This window comes from Condylostylus longicornis, unplaced genomic scaffold, assembly GCF_029603195.1.
Source record: "Condylostylus longicornis isolate FDR11 unplaced genomic scaffold, ASM2960319v2 ptg000013l, whole genome shotgun sequence".
NCBI classification, from domain to species: domain Eukaryota; kingdom Metazoa; phylum Arthropoda; class Insecta; order Diptera; family Dolichopodidae; genus Condylostylus; species Condylostylus longicornis.
The window spans coordinates 1780427-1801190 of NW_026577982.1; the positions used below are offsets into that span (position 1 = coordinate 1780427).

Consider the following 20764-nt stretch of genomic DNA (forward strand, 5'->3'; position numbering starts at 1 on the left):
TATTTAGTTGCTTCCAGTATATTAAAATGCTTTATTTCCTGACGAGTTATACAAATTAAAATGATGGGAACAAATCTGATAGAATTTAGTGATACTGACTACCGAATCATAATATTTTACAAAATATGTAGAATATGTTTTTTTAATATTAAACTCTTACAGTCTTGACTCGTACACTTATTAATTATTTTAAAAAACTTTTGTCTTCATTCTCCAAATAAAATTATGTTTCTGTTTGTGTGCCCATATTTACAATATTATTAATAATATTGTAAATATGGGCACACATAATTCACAATATCATTCACAATATATTATACTCGTAACAGAAATTAATTTAAGAACAATTTTATTTATTTTTTAATATAAGGGCAAAATTTTTATTAACTTCAAAATCAAAATATTCAGTTTCAGTTAAACAATATTGTATATATAAAAATACGAGTATCACAATATTAATTTAATACCGTATATCAGTATAAAAACATTGTGCTATCATTGTTATCATTGTAATCATACAGAAAAATAAAATAAAATAAAAATAATAAAATGAGAAATTTTTTTTCGGCATGCGCCGTTACTTCATTCACTTCATTCTACCACGTGTTTTTTCACATGTATTTTTTTTATTCTGTAAAAATTTCTGCATAGAAAAAATCTGTTATACACAACCTTTACGAAATGTAGAATTCAATATTGTTCCACACACGTTTTCAATAAAAATTCTACAGAAAAAATCCAAAATTCTGCAAAAATAAAACACAGAATCAAAAATTTTGTGGATTTTATGTTTTTTTGATTCCTGTTTTTTTGTTGTAGTTCTGAATTTTATGTTGAATTTCCAGTATCATAATTTTCGACAAATCCGAGCAAAGCATTTTAAATAATATAACGGATAAGTGATATGATAATAGCCTTAGCATAATGAAAAAAAAAAATTCTTTTTTTTTGTACTTTTACAGACGCATATGCAATAACAGAAAATCTGTAAAATTTTACAGTTTTTTTTGTTTTTTTTTTTTGAACTTATATTATTTTTGTTGTTTTACGTTAATAAAAATTTTGTATAATGTACATAACGTACATACTTACTTTCTCATTTATAATAATAATAAACTTTTATTTAATATGTATGAATGTCGGGTTTAATACGTGTATTTGTAATTTTAAGATGTTAAAAATGTGCCTACAAAACTATTGTGTTTATATACATACATACATTATATATAAATGTTGCATATACATTTTGTTATATTCATACATATTGTATGATTATGTTTGTTATAATATTAATGTTGCATTTCAAATGTTCTGCGATTCAATGCTGTAATAAATGCTGTGTAAGAAGAAGAAGAGAGAAGAAGTAGCAGGGAGAGAGAAAAATATTCAAAAATTTGAAAAATATTTTTGGGTGTTTTTTTTTCTGCTCTTTGTTATTATTAAAAATTTTTGTACTTTTATTGATACTATTTTATGCTAACAGAAATTTTATTATCCTTTTAGTGGTTAACGGGACTTCAATATGAAAGGATGTGTTTTTATTTTATGTTGTGAGTAATTAAAATAAATTATTGTTTTTTTCTTTTGATTTTATTTAATTTTTTGGAATAAAACAAAAAAAAAACTATTAAAGTGTTTGAAGTGAAACAATATTAAAAATATTTTTTTTTTTCATTAAAATTTAAAAAAAATAAATTTGTGCGTGTTGTAAAATGAATTTAAAATTTTATTCTTGAATTAAAAATAAAAAAAAAATAAATACAATTTTTTAAAATTTTTAAAAATTTTCTGACATCTGTCAAATTTTATTATTAAATTATTCTCTCTACTTTATAATTGGTGACAAAAGAAATTTTTTTTTCAAAATTGTTGAAAGTGATTTGAATTTCAAAAAAAAAAATGATTAATAAATCTAAATTAGAAATTTTTAATTTTAATAAATTAAATAAGATGTAAATTAAGAAAAAAATATTTGAATTAAAAATTGAAGAAAACAAACTGTAATAAAAAATACACACCCTTCTGCAATTCAATAAAATAAAAATAAAGAAAAAAAGAAATTGTGTTTTTATAATTTGAAAAAAAAATTATGGTGAATGATTTAATTATACAAAAAAATAATTTGAATTTAAATTTAGATCCAATTTATGTTGATACAAAAGTAATAAGAGCTAAAAAATCATTAAAATTAGGAAAACCATTAATAGCAACAACAACTGAAACAACAGCAACTACAAATAATTCTATATTATCATCATCACCATCATCGTCATCGTCATTACCATCGATAATAAATACAACAAGACCAATATCTAATACAATATCTAATATAACAACATTACCAATAACAGTAGTACCAGTAACGGCAACAACAACAACAATAACAACGAAAACATTAACCTCAAAATCGATTGTAGTAGCAGCAACACCACCAACAACAACAGCAGCAACCAATTCTATTAAATCAACAAATAATAAAATTTTAATAAAATCATTGAATGATGAAAAATTTTTAAATAATTTACAAAATTCATCACATTCAACTATAGGTTATCAAATAACACAAGATAATATTAATAATTTTGATAATAATTTAGAATATAATCAAGATCAATTGGATAATCAACAATCATTATTGATTTGTGATGAACAAATATCACCAATATTACCACCACCACCAATATTAAAATTATCATCAACAAAATATTTAAATAAATTATCAAAAATATCATCAACATCAATTCAATCAACAATTATATCGAATCCTAATACTATTAATAATCAAATTATAACAGAAATATCAAGTGATTTGATAACATTAAAAAATCATAAACCAACTGTGGTATCAACGGTAAGTGGTACATTATCAAATCATATAAATTCATCAATATTATTAAAAAATAAAAAAAAGAAAAATTTAATAAATAATATTGAAATAATTAATGATAATAATGATGATTATGATGATGGTAATGATAATAATGATTTAAAAATTATTGATGATGGTGAAATAATTGCAAATAATTTAAATTGGAAATTTTTTGATCGTATTTCACTTTTAGATGATGAATTACGTGATCAGGTAAATTTATATAAATTTATGTACATATATATACATACATATATAAAATAAATATTATTGAATTGACATTTTTATTATAATTTATTTATAATGTATAAGCTATTATGATTTTATTTTAAATAATTTTGATGATTAGCAATTTAGTTGATTCTAAATATAAATATTTAATTTGTGAGAGAATAACGTTTATTGAATTTTCCACAAATTTGTGGTATTTAAATGCGATTATGCAAATTTTATGCTTTCAAAAAATTAAAAAAAAAATATTTTTTTTTTTTTATGAATGAATGTTTTTGAAATCGGAAATGTTAAAAACAAGTGAGAAATTTACTATTACCATTGAAGTTTCTTCAGACACAATTTGGTGTAGGAAATATGAAATTTATCAAGTATTGACCTTTGAATAAAAATGTAAAATTAAAAGTTATGAGGAAATCGAATAAGTTTTTATAAAATATCTAAAATACGCTATGAATTCTATGGACCAAAAATAGTGAATTTGAGCCTATAGCGATTTCATTGTGTTTTTAATTTTTTTATTTTTCATATTGCTTACAGTCGCTCCGTAACAATTTGAATATTTTATAAGATCGGCATGTACTATGTTGGTCGAACGTTACTATTCCACTGCTCAAAAAGCCGTAAATAACTACAGATTACGATTTTTTTTACTTTGCACACTCTGTTTTATGAGTGTTGGATTGCCACAAAGTTTTTCTATATTTCTCTTTTGAGCAAAAATTTTTATTTGTCTTTATGTTTTTTCCGCGAGTAGATGCCTTTTTTCTTCGGTTTACCATTCTATTTACTTATAAAAGAAATTCATTCCATTGCTCAGTGAAATCACTCCATAACTCGGTGAAATCACTCCATTACTTATAATTGGTGTTTGATGCTTAGGCTTCCTTCATATGTGATCCAGACATTCATACATTTTTTTCTTGTTTGGATTAAAAACAAATGTTGGTTGCAACACAGGAGACAAAGCTCGTTATTCTGTTTTGCACGAAATATCATGCTTCGTTTTCGGAAGCAATTGTTGGTGAAGACTGAAGACCTGATATACTTCCAACAAAAAATTAAGTAAAACGCATCAAATTACCAAAATCTTTTTAATTTATGTTTATAGGAAGTTACAAAAGTTGTGTTTGTTTGGAATTGAAAAACGAGAAAAAATTTTACTTCAAATACTAAAGAAAGTTTTAAAACCACAACAATGAAAATTTCGGTTGGTTTAGTACTCGAACTTACGTTGAGTTTCAAATCAATTTCGAAAAGTGTAGTTCTCATTTTAAAAAGAATAAGCCCGATTTCAGATTTCAAATAAATTTTACTGCTTACTTTTATTAAAACTGAATCATTAAAACAGAGGTGTTAATGAGTGAAGGAACACTTTTTCCAAAATCTCATTCTTCAATATTTTTGTATATATATTTGCGAAATAAAAAGGGCCAAATGTAGAATATGTTTCACTATTTTTCTCGAAAAAATTATATTAATTTGACTTCTTTATTTATTTGTTATCATACATTAACCTTTCTGTTAGCACCTCATTTCTCGGGTGTGACATTACTATCTGTCTACAGCCACATTGTGACACAAACGATGCTGGCGAATGTTATAAAAATTTGATATAATTCTTGATTAAAAGTATATAATGGGGAGCAATGTCTTTGATTTGGACAAAATATTTTGCTAAAATTAACAAAAGAACAGCAAAACTAAGAAAACAAGTCCTTCGACTTCTGTTTTTGTAAATGTATATAAGATGTGATAGCTTTAAGTGCTTATGCAATATAATCAGAATCTTACAACACCCGAAATCATGAAATACCGACAGTAACGAAGAAGAACAGACATTATGCTCAAATGCCCAACTGTAGAATAAAATCTCAAATAGAACTACAAAATAATATAGGAAAAACGTAAAAAAAAACCACTGCACCATAGAGGAATCAAAGTGGTAGAATTCAATAAAAATGTACCTGTTATTTATAGTACAAACGTAGTCCTACTAAAAAGAGTTGTTAGTATTCAAATCAAATTGTATGTTGTCCCAGATGCTGCACAAAATATATAATTTCGTGAACTGTATTGTGAATTTGTAATCATTTTTATTTTTACGCAAAGACATCGTTTTTACTACCAAATTTAACTTAAAAAAATTTTTGTTCTCAAACACCGAATTAATCTTAAAGACTTTACATAAAAACATAAAATTTTTAAAATTTTAAAAAAATTACCAATTAAATTGTCGAATCATTAAAATTTAATTGAAATGCACTCTTCGATCTTCAATTATTTAAAAATTTAAGCGTCATTTGCGTGCGTTACAAGGGCCTCACTTTTAATATAAAAAAGTGATAAAACATAAAAAAAGAAAAATTAACATAAGGTTTAAGTATAACAGATTATAAATTTTTTAAACAACACCATTCATACATGAATGTACAACATATAAAATGTCCTTGAAAAAAGGATCATATGTTAAATGCATACAAGCATGCAAAATTATTTTCGTCATGTATTTTTTGCTTTAATATTAAAAAAAAAAATAAAATGCTCAGAAGCAATTTTCAGTTTTTAATCTTAATTACATTTAATTTATATATACCTTAACTAAAAATACTCAAATTATTAATTAAATATTTAATAAAAACAACAACAACAACAAAAGAGAAACGAAATATTTTAAAAATTACTTTTCATCCTGTATTTAAATTGGAAAAAGATTAAATCCTTTTCAAGGGAAATACCGTATATATGCATACGAAATAACTTAATATAATGTATGTTATGTATGTATGTGTGTAGGAAAAAAAATCTGAATATTGAATAGCACTTAAAATAATATTTATATTAATGTTTATTATCTGTTGGATTGTTGGAATTTAATTAATTTAAATTGTTTAATATGAACGCGTGTTCGTTGTGTTACGTATACGTTTGAATTCATCTTTTGTACGAGTATGTACATTGCAAACTGTTCGAATATAATTTTATGTTATGCGGATATTATTGTATCTGTATACAAAATATAATAATGAGTGCATTTATATGTAATTTATAAATTTATTTAATTTTTCTTTTCTATTTTAATTATTTTATGTTTTGACTGCAGGACCATTTATTTTTGGTTAAAAGTTTTTGTCTTATTTTATTGTTGTTTTTTGTTTTTTGTATATTGATTGAAAATTTCTTTTTCAATGATATTGACATAATTTTAATACAATTTGATTAAAATTCGTTATTATTAAATTGCAGTTAGGTATTGTTGGATTCTCTCCATGGGTAGTTTATTAATTCGTTTTTTTCTTAGTGACTGTTGGGTAAAAAGTATGAGGCTAAATTTGTTAATTGTGTCTATAGCGTATATATTTGTTTGAGAATTCAACTAATTTGGAAAATTAAAGTTTCATAGCTGTGTGACTAATATGAAAAGGATGACAATATTGGCAATGCATAAATTTGAGATTAACTTTGAAACTGTGATGGCATTTTAAATTTGAGTAAGATTTAAGGTGTTTTAATTTTTAATATCACAATTGTGTATAAAGTTTATAGTGCTATACAGAGATTATTTTTGTAATTTACAAACAAGCTACTTTTTTGAAGGGGGCTAGTAAGTTTTTTTAATTTTTGGTCATAAATTGCCGTTTAAAAGAAAATTTTACGTTGTTCGAAATTGTGCTATTTCCTGGAGGATGCCTATAGAGTGTCGATTGTCAATAGATTGGTAGCAATATTGATTTCATGCTATTAACGCATACCAATTCGTTACTGAGATAATCATTTTTCAGGTATAAAATTATTCGAAGTTTAGAAGGCTGTACAGCATTAGTTTAAATTATAACGTTATTAATTATAGTAAAAAATAGTTATGAACGCTAATTTTGTATTCTGCGTATTCTAAACTGTTACATTTTGGATTTGGTATTTATAAGAATAACTCTGCCTCCATGGTTTGAATTTACATATATATTTTAAGATCAGTTTCCTAGCTAAAATTAAAGTTCTCTAACTTATGATAAAAGTATGCAATAAAATTATTTGATTGCTGAGCATCTATTATGGTATTCAAATGTCTTGTTACTATTTTTAAATGTTTAGCCTATACACTCTATTCGTGGTTTACTTTTTTAACATTTTATGTGTGATTCTCTGCTGTAGTCAATGTCAAATCTATTCAGATTAGTTTACCTTTTCACCTGATATTGAAATTCGAAAAACGTTTCAAAAACAATTGTTAGTCGAAATTATGCAGTTTGACGCCTTCTTTGATTTTTTTTCTTTGGAAGCATATTAACCATCTTAGATAGCATTGACTATCGTTTTAAAAAATAATATTGAATTGATATTTCGGTTGAATTTTATTTAAAATTGATTAGCTTGAAAAGACCATTTAAAACACGTTATTCTTTCCAATATTTGCATGAAATTGGAATCACGTGATTAATGGAAATGATGAACGAATCGACACAAATAAAAGTTACCTGCAGTGATGAAAAATTATTCAGTTGTCCCGTGTTTTTCTTGAAATTTTAAAAACGAAATCATTAAAAAATCGTATAGGGGAATGCTTAAATTACTCTTTATTTAAAGTTCCAACGAAACTACACGAAAATTACTCTTAAATAAAATAAAATTTTCTCTCTTAAACATTACATTTAATACTAATTAAAAATTAAAAAATTCATATTTTCAGTTCTCAATTTTTTTTTACAGAAAATGACGAAAAGTCAATATTAAAAAATTTTTCCCTATAAATATGCAATGAAGGTTTAACGTGAATTTTTTTTTTTTTGGAAAGAATTTCAACTTTAATATGAAAAAAAAATGATTTGCACTTATTATGAATATTTGAGAATAATTAAAAAAAAATAAGTACAAAATACAGACATAAAATTAATATTACATCGGTGCATATACATACATACGTACGCGATAATATCATGTTAATATAAATGAACCACATTATCGATAATATTATGTCCTTTGTCTGAATCCGTTTGTATTTTTGTTAATATTTTTTTTTTGTATTGGAAGGAGAAAATATTACACTATATAGAATTTCCGTTTCTGTGGTCGGTACATCACGGTATAATGTCCCGTTGTCATGTCATATATATTGGTAAATATGCATATGTTTACATGCATGTGTGATGTGTGTATGTATGAGTTCGTATGTGCTAATATTTATTAATGCTTGCAAATAAAATTACATTTGTTTGCATGTATAAAGGTACACATAAAGGTTAATTAATAATGGCTTTGTAAAATTTTTGGTTGTTTTTTTTCTCCCTTTTTTCTTATTTTCGCTTATTTTAATGTGAACGTTGAATATTTATGCAAACATGTATAAAGAATATGAAAGAAATGTGTAGTATGAATAAAAAGTATATAAACATTTTTTTAAAAAATTTTTTGTTCAAATAAATTTTCAGTTAAATAACACGAAACCGAAGAAAATATTGTATGATTTAAAAAAAAAATTGTATGAAACCGAAGGTTTTTTAAGCAGCGCTTTTCCTTTGAGCAAGTGAAAACAGATTTTTTTTTTTTAAAATAATCTACTATTTTTGATGATTTTAAAATTACTTTCGTTTATATACATAAATATATTCAATTATTGCATACATTTAGGATGAGAAAAAAATTTTTAGGAAGCTTTAACACATGCGCTTTTACTATTATTTGGGAAAGCTTGTAGTTTCAGAGATATAATAGGTTTAATTTTTGAAATTTCGATGCCGAAAATTCAAATTTTTAAAATTTCGAGATGCAATAGCTTTGGGGGGAATAGAGCTGAAAAAACACTTTCTTTTAATAAAATTATATTCCATTGCCTAAAAGATGGAAAAATTTCAGACTTCTATAATTTACCGTTTAGTGGAAAAACGATGTCAATAATTTGAAAAAAAAAACTGTTTTAGATAACGGCTAATTTCAACAACTGCCAATTTTGCTATTTTAATGATTGGCTTTGCTTCTTCGCGGTAGCAGACGTCAATCAATACTTTTTTGCGTTTGCAAAATTTAAAAAATGTTGGGGGCCTCGATACCATAAGTAATCAAAAAATGACATAATTAGGACTTGCGGGACTATAACTTTTGGAGGGGGGTAAAACTAAAAACTTTCCTACTACAGAAATACGAGTACCTAGTAAATTATTATTTGTATATAGCTTTCTATTTTAAACAGGCACATGGATAACCGGACAGAGTAGAATTAATGAGCACATTTTTGCAATTTTTGTTTTGGAAAAGTACTAAAAACGGGGAAAAAAACAAGAAAAAGAAAATTAATAATGTTTAATTTGAAATGGGCATCGGTTAAATGAATAAATTTTTTTTTTTGGTTTATTAAATGAAGAATTTATTTTTTAACCAGGAATGTTTAAAATTTTCATCTTTGAGTTTATAATAAATAAAAGGAAAAATATTATTGTATATTTTAAAGTGCTGCCTTTCAAAGTGCTTTGATTTAAATTGTCAATAATTAAGTTTTATTACAAAAGAAAAAGTTAGGATATTTATGGTCAATTAAGGAAAACACCGCTGTTGCACTAGTTCCAATTTCATGAAATCAACAACATGTTTAAATATTTTATTGACTCTTAATGTCAATTTGGGTTGTCAATACAATAAAAAGCGTCTTATAAGACGCTTTTCGTAAGCATATCTACCTCATGCAATAAATTAATTCATTTATGTATATGAAAAATTGATTTACAGCGATGTTCACAAAGGAAAATTGGAATTAAAAGTGCAAGAAATGTCTAAAATTAAATTCTAATTCAATAATTTTTTGTATTGAGCCTGTTTTTCGTTAAACGTTATAAAAATATGTTTACAGAAATGGAAGGGTAGCACCATACAAATTAATTAGTGTTTCCTTACTAATTTTCTGATCTTGAAATGATTTATCGTGATCTCTACAACATTTCTATTATTTTTAAATAAATTCATTAATATTTCGTACTATTTTATTTTGTTATCGAAACAAATTGAATTAATACTGTTTTTTTTCTATATTAATATATAGAATAACATTTTCTTTAAATTATTGAATTAAAAATTGAAAAAATATTATTAAATTCGAAATTTATAACAATTAAAATTCACATTAAATAAAATTAGTTTTAAAATATTTTTAATTAAATAATTCACTGACAACAAGACTATTGAATGCCATTTTAGGAATTTTTTCAGAAATATTTATCTACATAATGTTTGTATATGTATATTCGTTATAATTTCCCTTTAATAAAAAGTTTTTCTCCTAAATGAGAATTATTATGGCTAATGAGCTTGTTTTTTATCCAAATTATTCGGAAATAATTATCAATTAACAATTTTATTAATACTATAATCCGGCAAGAAAATAATTTTTAAATTTAATCGACACATTTCCCAAGAATAAATTTAAATTAATTAAAATTTTTATTTCAAAATTGAATTATTTTTGATCTGATTTGGAAGAGTAATTTTCAAATATATTTGTAACAAAGTTGGTTCAAATCGATGGTTTGTAATGTGCCACTTTTTCCTTCAACAAGCGAAAATACTGCTTTTAAATATAATCTAGCGATATACTACATTATAACATTACTTTCATTCATATACGAATATCTATGAAAAATTGCATATATTCAGGATGAGCAACGCATTCAATCTTAGAAATAAACCAAAAAAATTGAAAGAGGCGTTAACATAATGCTCGTTAAGAAAAATAATTATATTTTTTAATGGTATAGCATTAACCGTTAGCTTTCTGTTCTGTATATAATTTCGAAAGACAATAACTTGAGAGGAGGTGGAGGTAGAAAAAAATTTTCTACTAACGAAATGAATTATTTAATTAATGCCTAAAAGCTGCTAAAATTTCAGACTCGTAAACGCTGCGGTCTGGGAAGTAAAACGATATCAAAAAATGTGGAAAAAACCGGATTTTAAATAACGGTAAATTTTAACAGACATTTTGTTTTTTTAAAGTTCAAGTATGTTATACCGCTGTAGAATAGGCCAGCCTTTATTCGTCTACTTTTGCAAAATTTGAAAAATGTTTATGGTCTCGATGCAATAAAAGGACCAAAAATGGTTTTGGGGGGCTATAACTTTTAGAGGGCGGAAAATTTTTTTTCTACTCAAATAAGTTTCTAGTAAAAATCTATGTATCTTTTGGCCCAAAGTAAAATTGAATGAGACAGTTGCCTTGAAAATTGCTGGCATATTTTATAAATGAAATTTCATTTTTTAAAAAAACCCTTTACAACACTCTTCGATTTGAATTTATTCAATTATGTTCTTTAATTCCATTTTGAAATTTTGTTAATGGTCCCATAGTTCAACACATCAATGTCAATTTGTCTGACTATATATAAAATCGGAACGATTATATGGGGTACCGGAAATATTATGCTTAAAATCTTGTATATTAAACCGTTAATCAAAAAATTAATTGGTTGTGAAAAAAATCCTTAAATTATTTTTTACTTTAAAATTTCAATTCACGTAAACTTGAGAAATGAAAATTTTCAATTCAATTTTATAAAATTCAAATAAATTTCTTGAACTCACACTTTTGTTGTTTTAGTATAGACGGGTTGGGCGAAGGGAGGCCACATGAATGCGAAATGCAATTAATTTTAGAATGATTCGTGATTTTTATACCGCATTAAAGTTACATACAATAACATTGTATAACTGCAATTTAAATATCCGGTTTTCTGTTATTTACACGTTTTACTACATTTTACACTTCAATTTTCTTTTTTTGTTGTTCTTCAGTTCTTGTTAATCCTTTATATATTCTTCATATTATAACACTTACATAATGCGTATATGTACATACAAACACCCGTATATTTTGTACTCTTTAATCCTCAAGTGTATTGTATAAATTCTGTAAATCTTACTTTTTTTTTTGTTTGTCTTTTTGTTGTTGTTGTTTTCTGTTGTTTTCAGGTTTATTGTTGTTATCTTAATTACAAATCGCGAAAGCTTAATTTATTATTTCGCCGCGCGTCTCATTTTGTTTTTGTTATTGTTATGCTTTTACAACGTGGTAATAATATGGTGGTCGTGTATAATATGGTGACTTGTGTGTATACGATTTTTCACAATTTGTGGGTTTTTGTTTTTACGCCAACTTCCATTTTAACAAATGAGATTTTATTTTAGTGCTTATAAGATGCAAACTACCAAATTAAGTTGGAATGAACGTAAATTTTTTTTAATAACTATGAAAAAAAAAGACAGAAAAAATATGTTTTTGCTTCCTGTCAAAAAAAAAAATGAAATTTTAGTAAAAATAAGTTTTGGGTTTAATGCACAAGAATTTAAAAAGTTTAAAATAAAAGAAGAAAAAAAGAGGAAACCAAATCAGATTTGTTTTTTTTTCTGACAATGAACACAAGTTAACATGGCCACGAACCTATTGATAAAGTACGTTTTTATGAACTTTTACCTTTTTCAACAAACATTGTTTTTTCTTTTTTCCTGGTCCTGTGTTTTATTAAAAAGAATAATAGAGTTGTTAAACAGAGTGAATAAAGATAAAATTGTTCAGAATTCAGAGTTTTTTTTTTTAATTCAGAAATGCTTTTTGGATTTGGATTTGTTGGCAATAATTGTGATTTAAAAAAACAGTGTTAAGTTTATATAGATGTAGGTATGTGTGCAAATTTGAAAAATTTTCAATTGTACGGAATCAAAACTCTTATAATGTGAGAAAATTTTCCGACTTGGAACACTAGAAAGGTCCTATATTTTCTCTTGTCTAATCGGAATATAATTCTGAGAGAAGAAAACTAAAGATAGTGATATGATCTATTCATTTACGTATAACACCCTGGATGTATTATATTCTCGACTGCGACAGATCTAGGAAGGGGTATTGAGCACATTTGTTTCGATAGAAAGCCTCATATTTCGGTATGGAAAGTGAACGTTAAATCTTTAGCTTTCAAATAAAATTGATTGACTAGTTTCTACCCCTATGCGTAATGAGATAATTAGTTACAGAAAACTTCGAAAAAATTGGGAAGGTCATTATACTATTAAACGGAGTGGAAGAATTTTAAATGCGGACTATAAATAAGTTGTTGTTTATAAAGTAGAGATTTAATAATTTATTAGAGCCACATGAATTCGTCTTATGGGTATAGTTATTTTTGGTAAAGCTATTGTGAAATTTATTTTCATTTTGGTACTTTACGCAATTTGACACTACTAGTTATTATTTTATATACCCATAATTCCCTGACAAATCGAATTAATATAAAAAGATCAATACACCTTGTACTTCTAAATGTTTATTACTCTTGCAATATTTAATTTCACGTTTTCATTAATCTATATAGCAAGTAATTTTAGAATCTAGTTAAAAAAAAAAAAAAATTACACTAAAAATTTATTTATTGTCATTTGGATTTTTGCAATTATAATACAAGTAAAATTTATTACTTTGAGGTTTTTCCGCGACAAAATGCTTTATATTTTAAAATGAAGTAACGTGTAGGTAAAATTATTTTTTTTTTCTGTGTTCTGTGTAAGGCTGTTCTGTGTAAGGTATAGTATAACAGTATTTCAAATTTTAGTTTTGTCGACAACATATGTGTTTCGCCAAATTACATTGTTGTTCGCAAAAGAGCAAAACTTGGTGATACCTGCTGAGGAAATGTATGGGATTGGAAATGTATGGAACAAAGAATGAAAATTCTCTGGAGTTATGTGCTTATGATGGTGACGGTACTTCACGTTCTTTCGGGCTTCACAAGTAACTTTAGTTTATTAGTCGAATTAGCTGGGAGCACATATTTTACGCAACACTTCACACTTAAGAAGAGGCAATGTATGCATAGAGCATTTTTAAAAGATTCAAGCCCGCTCTTCTTAATTGTTTACGAAACATTCAATTTCTTGCAGTAAAAAATAAGCAAGAATTTTACTCAATAATAGAATATTTAATTATTTTCGAAAATGAGAAGTTCACTGACTTATTAAGTCTATACATTATAAATTTTAAGGTCCTCCACAATGCGTGAGAATTATTTACCTTTTAAGTCAATATTCGTAAAACTTGTATACATGAAAATGCTCTTCATATTTACTTTATAAAATTACTGTAAAATTGTGTAAAAACTTTAAAAGGATTTACGGTTTTTTGTTCTATAATATTGTAAAAAAAATGGACACAAAAAATATAAAAAAAAATGAACAGGATTATTGTTAAACATTTTGCTCTTGAATATTCATGGTCGTTAATAAAATGTGACGTATTTAAATTATTGACCGGTGAAAAGATAAATTTTTATTTTTCACTTGCAAAATGAATCGATGACGAAAACAAATACGAAAGAGAAAAACTGAAAATCCTAGTAAATTTTTTTACGCTATTCAAAAAAAAAAAAACAGCGAAACAAAAATATTTTTTTTATCAGATTTTTATTTGTTTAAAGTAGGAATTTTTTTTTATTGTTTTACAGTTATTTGTCTTCCAAAATTCAACAGAAGTGTCGTGGTGTCGTAAATGAAACCAAAATAAATATTTAAAATCGTGCGGTTTACAAAAGGAGAGAAAAAACAAAAATTCCTTTTCTTTTTTTTTACAATTTTCTGGGTATTGAATTTTTTTTTTATAAAAAATTTTTAAATCCTATGTGATAAATAATCCAATATTGATGAACTTTAAAGATGTTTTATGAGATTTTTTTAAATAAAAAAATTTAAAATAAATAAAATTTCCAAATAGTTTCAAAAATATTAGATTTAAAATTGTAGTTCTATAGGGTTTGGTGACAAAAAAACAACCACAATCTCTAAGAAATTATTTGGTTAAGTTTGAGGCCGTGCTGAATAACTACTGATCAAATTTGTATATCAGAGAATATTCAAGGGTCCATCAATTACATATTATATTGTAATACTAGGGTCCAAAGTGACTTAACTGAATTCCTCAACCTGAAAATGTGATTTTAATTTTTTACGCCTACTACAGCAGCATTGTTAATTTTAGAACGTCAATACAAATTTATTGCAAATTTCATATTATTTTATTCGACTTGAAATTTCTTGAAAAGGAAGCACTTGTATGTGAGTTTAAATTTTCCTGTTTTAATTACCCTTTCATTTAGGGGATTTAAGTTCTTACAGGAAATTCCACAAACTTACAGAAAGTAGAGAGCAGATACTAGAACCGATCAGAATCCTTTTCAATATAATTTAATATTCCAAAAATCTTTACATATTTTCTGGCATTATTTTATTTTATTAAGATGCTATTAAATTCGTTAAGCTCTTTAAAAGCTTAAATTCTTAATAAAAATTCGTGCACCTGAAACAGTGTAATTTTTTGCCCTTTTGATTTCAATGTCATGTCATCGTGCCTTTCCTTTATTAAAAAAAATTTTTCCACATTGAATTATTCATGATATTATATTAAAAGGATCATTTTACAAATTATGTACAACACAAGGATCAATGTTTCTTAATATTATTTTCTTCTTTTTATTTTATTTTATTAAATATGCGTTCTACTAATTAAGTCTATTTTCGTTTCCCCTTAATAATAATGCCTCTTTAATAAAATAGAACGAAAAATAGAATGGGTTTTTTTTGTACTCTTGTTTTTTTTTTATTTATTCTTTAAAAATCCTTGTATAATCATCTCATATTACGTTACCCTTTATCATATGCTTTAGATTTGTATTGTGCATAGTATAAGTTTGTGTGTGTTTGTAACAAATTATTAAATATTAAATCCTATATATATTACTCTTATATAACCATCTTGATGACGGTAATATGATGATATCTCTCAGGTGTTTTCACTTCTTCTTCTTGTGCATAATTTTTTTTTAAATAAATAGAAAATAGAAAATAAAAAATCAACATTTTCTGGTATCGTTATGGAAGATGAAATTTTTATTTTACTGCTTTTGCTTTTTGTTATTTTTCCCAGCTTTTAGAATGCATTAGAATGACAACAACGATACACTCAATGTTCATTTTATGACATTTTAATAGGACTGAGATTGTACTCTGTGTATCCACCTTTTTGTTGTATATATTTTTGAATGCCAACCTCTAATGGGGAAGTCGAAATTAGTATTATGTATGTATGTATATATCAAGATATATTTGTATAGTACATGTGTATATTGAGCTTGAGAATAATCCTTGTTTGTATATGTACAAATTTTAGATTCTAGAAGTAGTTTTCCGGTTTTTTCTTTCATTTACTTTATTTTTTTTTTATCCTAGTGTCTGTTGTATTTTTTATTGTTGTTCTGCTTTTCTTGTTAAATAGAAATAATTTCAAGATTTGTGCTCATAGTTTTTTGATGCATTCAAAAAAAAAATTGCTTTGGGCCATATTCCATAGGAAATCATTATGAATTTTAAGCTTTATACAAATAGAATTTCTTTGGTTCGAAATGAAAAAAAAAAATTGAAATTTAAAATTGAATAACATTGAAAATGTTTTTGTTGGTTTGTCTTCAAAGAGTTGTGTTAATAACATGGCACCTGATTTTTATTAGGAGTTTTTTTCAAATATTAAAAATTAGATTTTGCATTAATATAGACAAAGTTCCGTTTCAATAGCATATACCAGAAACTGCTAATAGATTTTATAACATTTTTTCCAAAATTTTGAGAGCAAAATTCAAAATATTTTAATTTCCTTCGGGAAATTTTAATTGAATGATTATTAGACAAGATACATAGGTGTTAAAAATTGAAAATCCATTTACCAACTTAAAATGTATTAGATTAGAAATTTTAGCAAGAGGTGAGTAACTGGTAATGCGTTATAAGGCTATGGCAATGATATAAATTGTTCAATATCCTTTTGTGACTATTTACTTCATTCCAAATTAGTCATGTGAAGCTGAAGACCATAACCAGAATAAAGAGAGAGAGCGAGTCGTAAATTTAAGTATTTCTTTCACCAAAATTAAAAGCACATTCACTGACTTTTGTCCATTGTTTTCAAAAATTTCCGAACAACAAAATCAAAGTGATCATTCATTTGAATGATAGGTGTGATTCCGTTATAAGCTTTATATAACTATTCGGTAGTTTGTGGAACGAATTTATTGAAACGATTGCCCGTGAAACGTGGCTTTGCCTGTGAGATTTGCTTTATTTAATTTTCGGAAAATGCGTATGTAAAAAATTTAGTTTGACTTTATTTTTTATTACATAAATAATTTAAAAAACAAAATTATGCGAAGAGTTCATCTTTTTTGCTACTCACTAGTATCCTGTTAAAAATTAAGTAAGTTAAGTAATTTAAGAATTTATCAAGACTTTGAAACCCATAGTTACAAATTGAATAATTTATGTACCATCTTCTTATACGAGCGCATAACATATAGATTAAAAGTTGAGAAATTTAATTATCAAATTAAGAGCAACTGCAATTCCACATACATTCGAATTATTAACATTTTTAGACATTTTTTTTTTACAAAACCATCTTTTACAGATTTTTAAATAAAAATAATAGAAAAATTACTTTAATAACAACTGGGAACTTGGGACAAACTCTTTCTTTTTTTTTTTTTGCTTTTGTTCTTAGTTTTATTTTCAAGCTTTCAGTTGGGAGTTGCTTAAAGGTTTTTATGCTCTTTCATACAGTTTTATTACTTAAAGTAAAAGTTTCAAAAAAAAAGAAACAGAACACAACACAAACATTTATTCACATGCACACTTTGTTTAATAAAATGTTGAAAATTATGAAAGAAGGTCGAAGGTATTCAAGAGTAAAAAAAGACAGGATCTTTATGAAAAATTTAATTTTTAATATTTTTTTTTTCTTTTTACTTTTCTGAATTTTGAACGAAATTTAATGACACTACGAGCATTATATGTATATATATATGGGAATTATGCGTATATATGTGTCTGTATTACAAGTGTTAAGAAATTACAATGGTAAATTTTGATACTGGCTTTATAGAGAACTTCAAAAATTTTCGTCTAACAAAAAAACAATTTGAAGAAAAAGTTGGCAGTACGGCTGAATATTATAGTATAATAGAAGGGTATTAAAATATAAAACAATATGTCTGGGATTTCATATTATTATTACTCGCCTATATACATACGTATACATGTGTATGTATGTATATGACAAGAAAATATCAAGTTGAACAAATAAAGTAAAATAACTCCTTTTACTTATTATTTATTACTTGGGAATTTTTCTCATTGTTTTCGAACAAATTTTTTTTTCCCTGAAATAATTCTCTAGAAAGGGTTAAAATTTATTATTAAAATAAAGTAAAGAATTGTGTATGTAGTAATTACTTGTTTTAAAGGATTATAATAATATGTAAAGAAAAAAAAAAGGCAAAATTATTGCAAAAAAAGAAAAAAGGATGAAATTTAAATAATATGAAATTTTGGATGTATACCGAATAAATTTCACTTATGGGAGAAAATTTAACTTTCGAATTGCGATGGTGTGATGATTAAAATTTTTCCTTTCAATATTCTTGTTCAACCATAAAAACTAAAATAACGAATAGCTATTTTTCATAAATGTTTTCTTTAAGTGAAATTTTTAATATTCCGTCAGATCTACTGCTTTTACTTATAAGAGAAAATATAAAGATCTGCACTGCACTGCATAACTGCGTATTGCAGTTAGAGTTTAACAGGAGTGTTAAAACGAAATGATCATCTTTCTGGAATTACAAAACGGAAGATGAATTCAATTTAATTTTTCTTTACTGTGAACGTCCGAAAATATTTTTGATTTTTTCTTAAGTTGATATGATGACATGTCGTCGAAAAGAAAGGGGAATGGATATTAAGAAATAGAAATTATAGTTATGGTTAATGTCCGAAAATTCAGATGCATGCGAAAGTTTTAAACAATAACCTGCTAAAAATTCTGCATAACTATACCGCATCTCTTTACCACACAATATCTGACAGAACATACGTTAGCCGTGATATTGGAAATATTAGTACATGGAAATTTACACTTTAGTTACCGTCAACAATAGAAAAAGCTGTAGTATATGTGGCAAAATATTTTTCAATATCCTATTTGAAATCTTTCTGACTTGCAGCATATTAAATATTAAAGAAAGTGAAATTTAAAATTTTGTCACGGCTAACGTTCGAAATTAAGATGCTTTTTGCGTTTTCATTGTTATCATATTATTATTAGATCAAAAGCTGTACATTTCGGCACTTCTAATTACTGAGAGCAATGTAGAGGGTATAAGGAATGTGAATTTAGAAAATTTTAGATAATAATTTTTTTTTGAAAATTCGGTAAGAAGTATACGATGAAATGAAATTTTGGTTATTTTTTAAAGGCTTACTTTCGAAATAGTAAAGAATTTAAAAATTTATTTTTTGAATTTTTTTGCGTAAATGTGAAAGAGAGAATTTTTCTATAGAAAAGAGCCACAAATCTTTCAAAACTTCGTGAACAAATTAAATGTAGAGCTTTGAAATCTTTACAGTTCTATTCTTAAGAATTGAATTTTTAGAAATACCCTGAATAACCTAAGTCTTTTGTAAAAGCGCAGACAACAGTGATTTTTAATCCCGTATACTGTAATAGTATAACGCTAGAATCTCCGAATATTTAGTTCATATAAATCTCGCATGAAACTCCTACTCAAAAACATGCGATATATCAACTTTTCTTAAATAAATAAATTAATAAAATGGATTAGGTATGTTCAATTCTACATTTGTTAGTGTAGGTTATCATTTATTTAATCTTATAAGAATTTTTTGTAAACTTTTTAATAAAATCTTTCGAACTATTTAACGAACTTGTACCACATACGTGCACATCTTTTTATTTTAAATTCATTTAAGAATATTAAACCTTTAATTTTTTATATATACAAACTAATCAAAGCTAATAAATTTAATATAAATTTCTTTATTATTTGAAAATAATAATTTTACTTTTTAATTCAAATAAATGAATTAAATTAAGAGAAAACTCTCTCTGAGGAAAACAATAGACTTAAAGTACACACGTATAGAAAATAAATGGGAAATATAAAAGATAGAAAATTCTTAAAATCACAACATTTTTCTATTCATTTCTATTCAAAAATTTATTCATTTGAATATTATAGGTAACATTAATAGAAAAATAAAAACAAGAATAAAAAAAAATCAAACCAAAAATAATATAATCAAATGTGTCCCTAGGCTATTTTATATCCTTTATTTTCAGGAAGCAACAAAAAAATAAAAAACCATGAAAACCAAAATAAAATTCTTTAAATGTATCCAGCAGTTTTGTTATTTTATAATCAACACTATAATCATAAACTTATTATACAGGGGGGCTTATTATTATTTTATAAATATTAATTATCATTATCATATAAAATGGTTGCCAGTTTACTGAAAAATTGATTATGGATTGAACTATGAGTAAAGATTTTTGGTTTATCAAAAGCCTTCTATGATTCATTGTGATTTCAATTGGAAAGAGCTTACAAGTGCCATACACGTAAATAGAACACATGCCTATTTATTTTTTCTCCGATTATGAAAAATCTAGAAGGAATATTCTAATTACTCAATTTGAGTTTATTGTTCGATTTTTGCCCCACACCAGAGTAATTTTGCTTTCTGAATTTTCGTTTCGGGTCGAGTATTGTATAAATTATGGCAAATTTTAATAAT

At 25.2% G+C, this 20764-nt stretch overlaps 1 protein-coding gene across 4 annotated transcripts in view; it reads left to right on the top strand.

Moving 5' to 3' along the window:
• Positions 1-1851: 1851 nt before the first annotated feature.
• LOC129605459 (GATA zinc finger domain-containing protein 14) overlaps positions 1852-20764 on the top strand; it is a 42764-nt gene continuing 23851 nt past the window's right edge. For 3 of the 4 annotated variants that reach the window (XM_055515239.1, XM_055515238.1, XM_055515240.1), the window contains exon 1: positions 1852-3082. In XM_055515239.1, coding sequence (XP_055371214.1) covers positions 2090-3082 — 993 coding nt within the window. In that variant the 5' untranslated portion in view covers positions 1852-2089. The remainder of the gene's footprint in view (positions 3083-20764) is intronic. The other variant, XM_055515241.1, reaches the window with a different exon arrangement.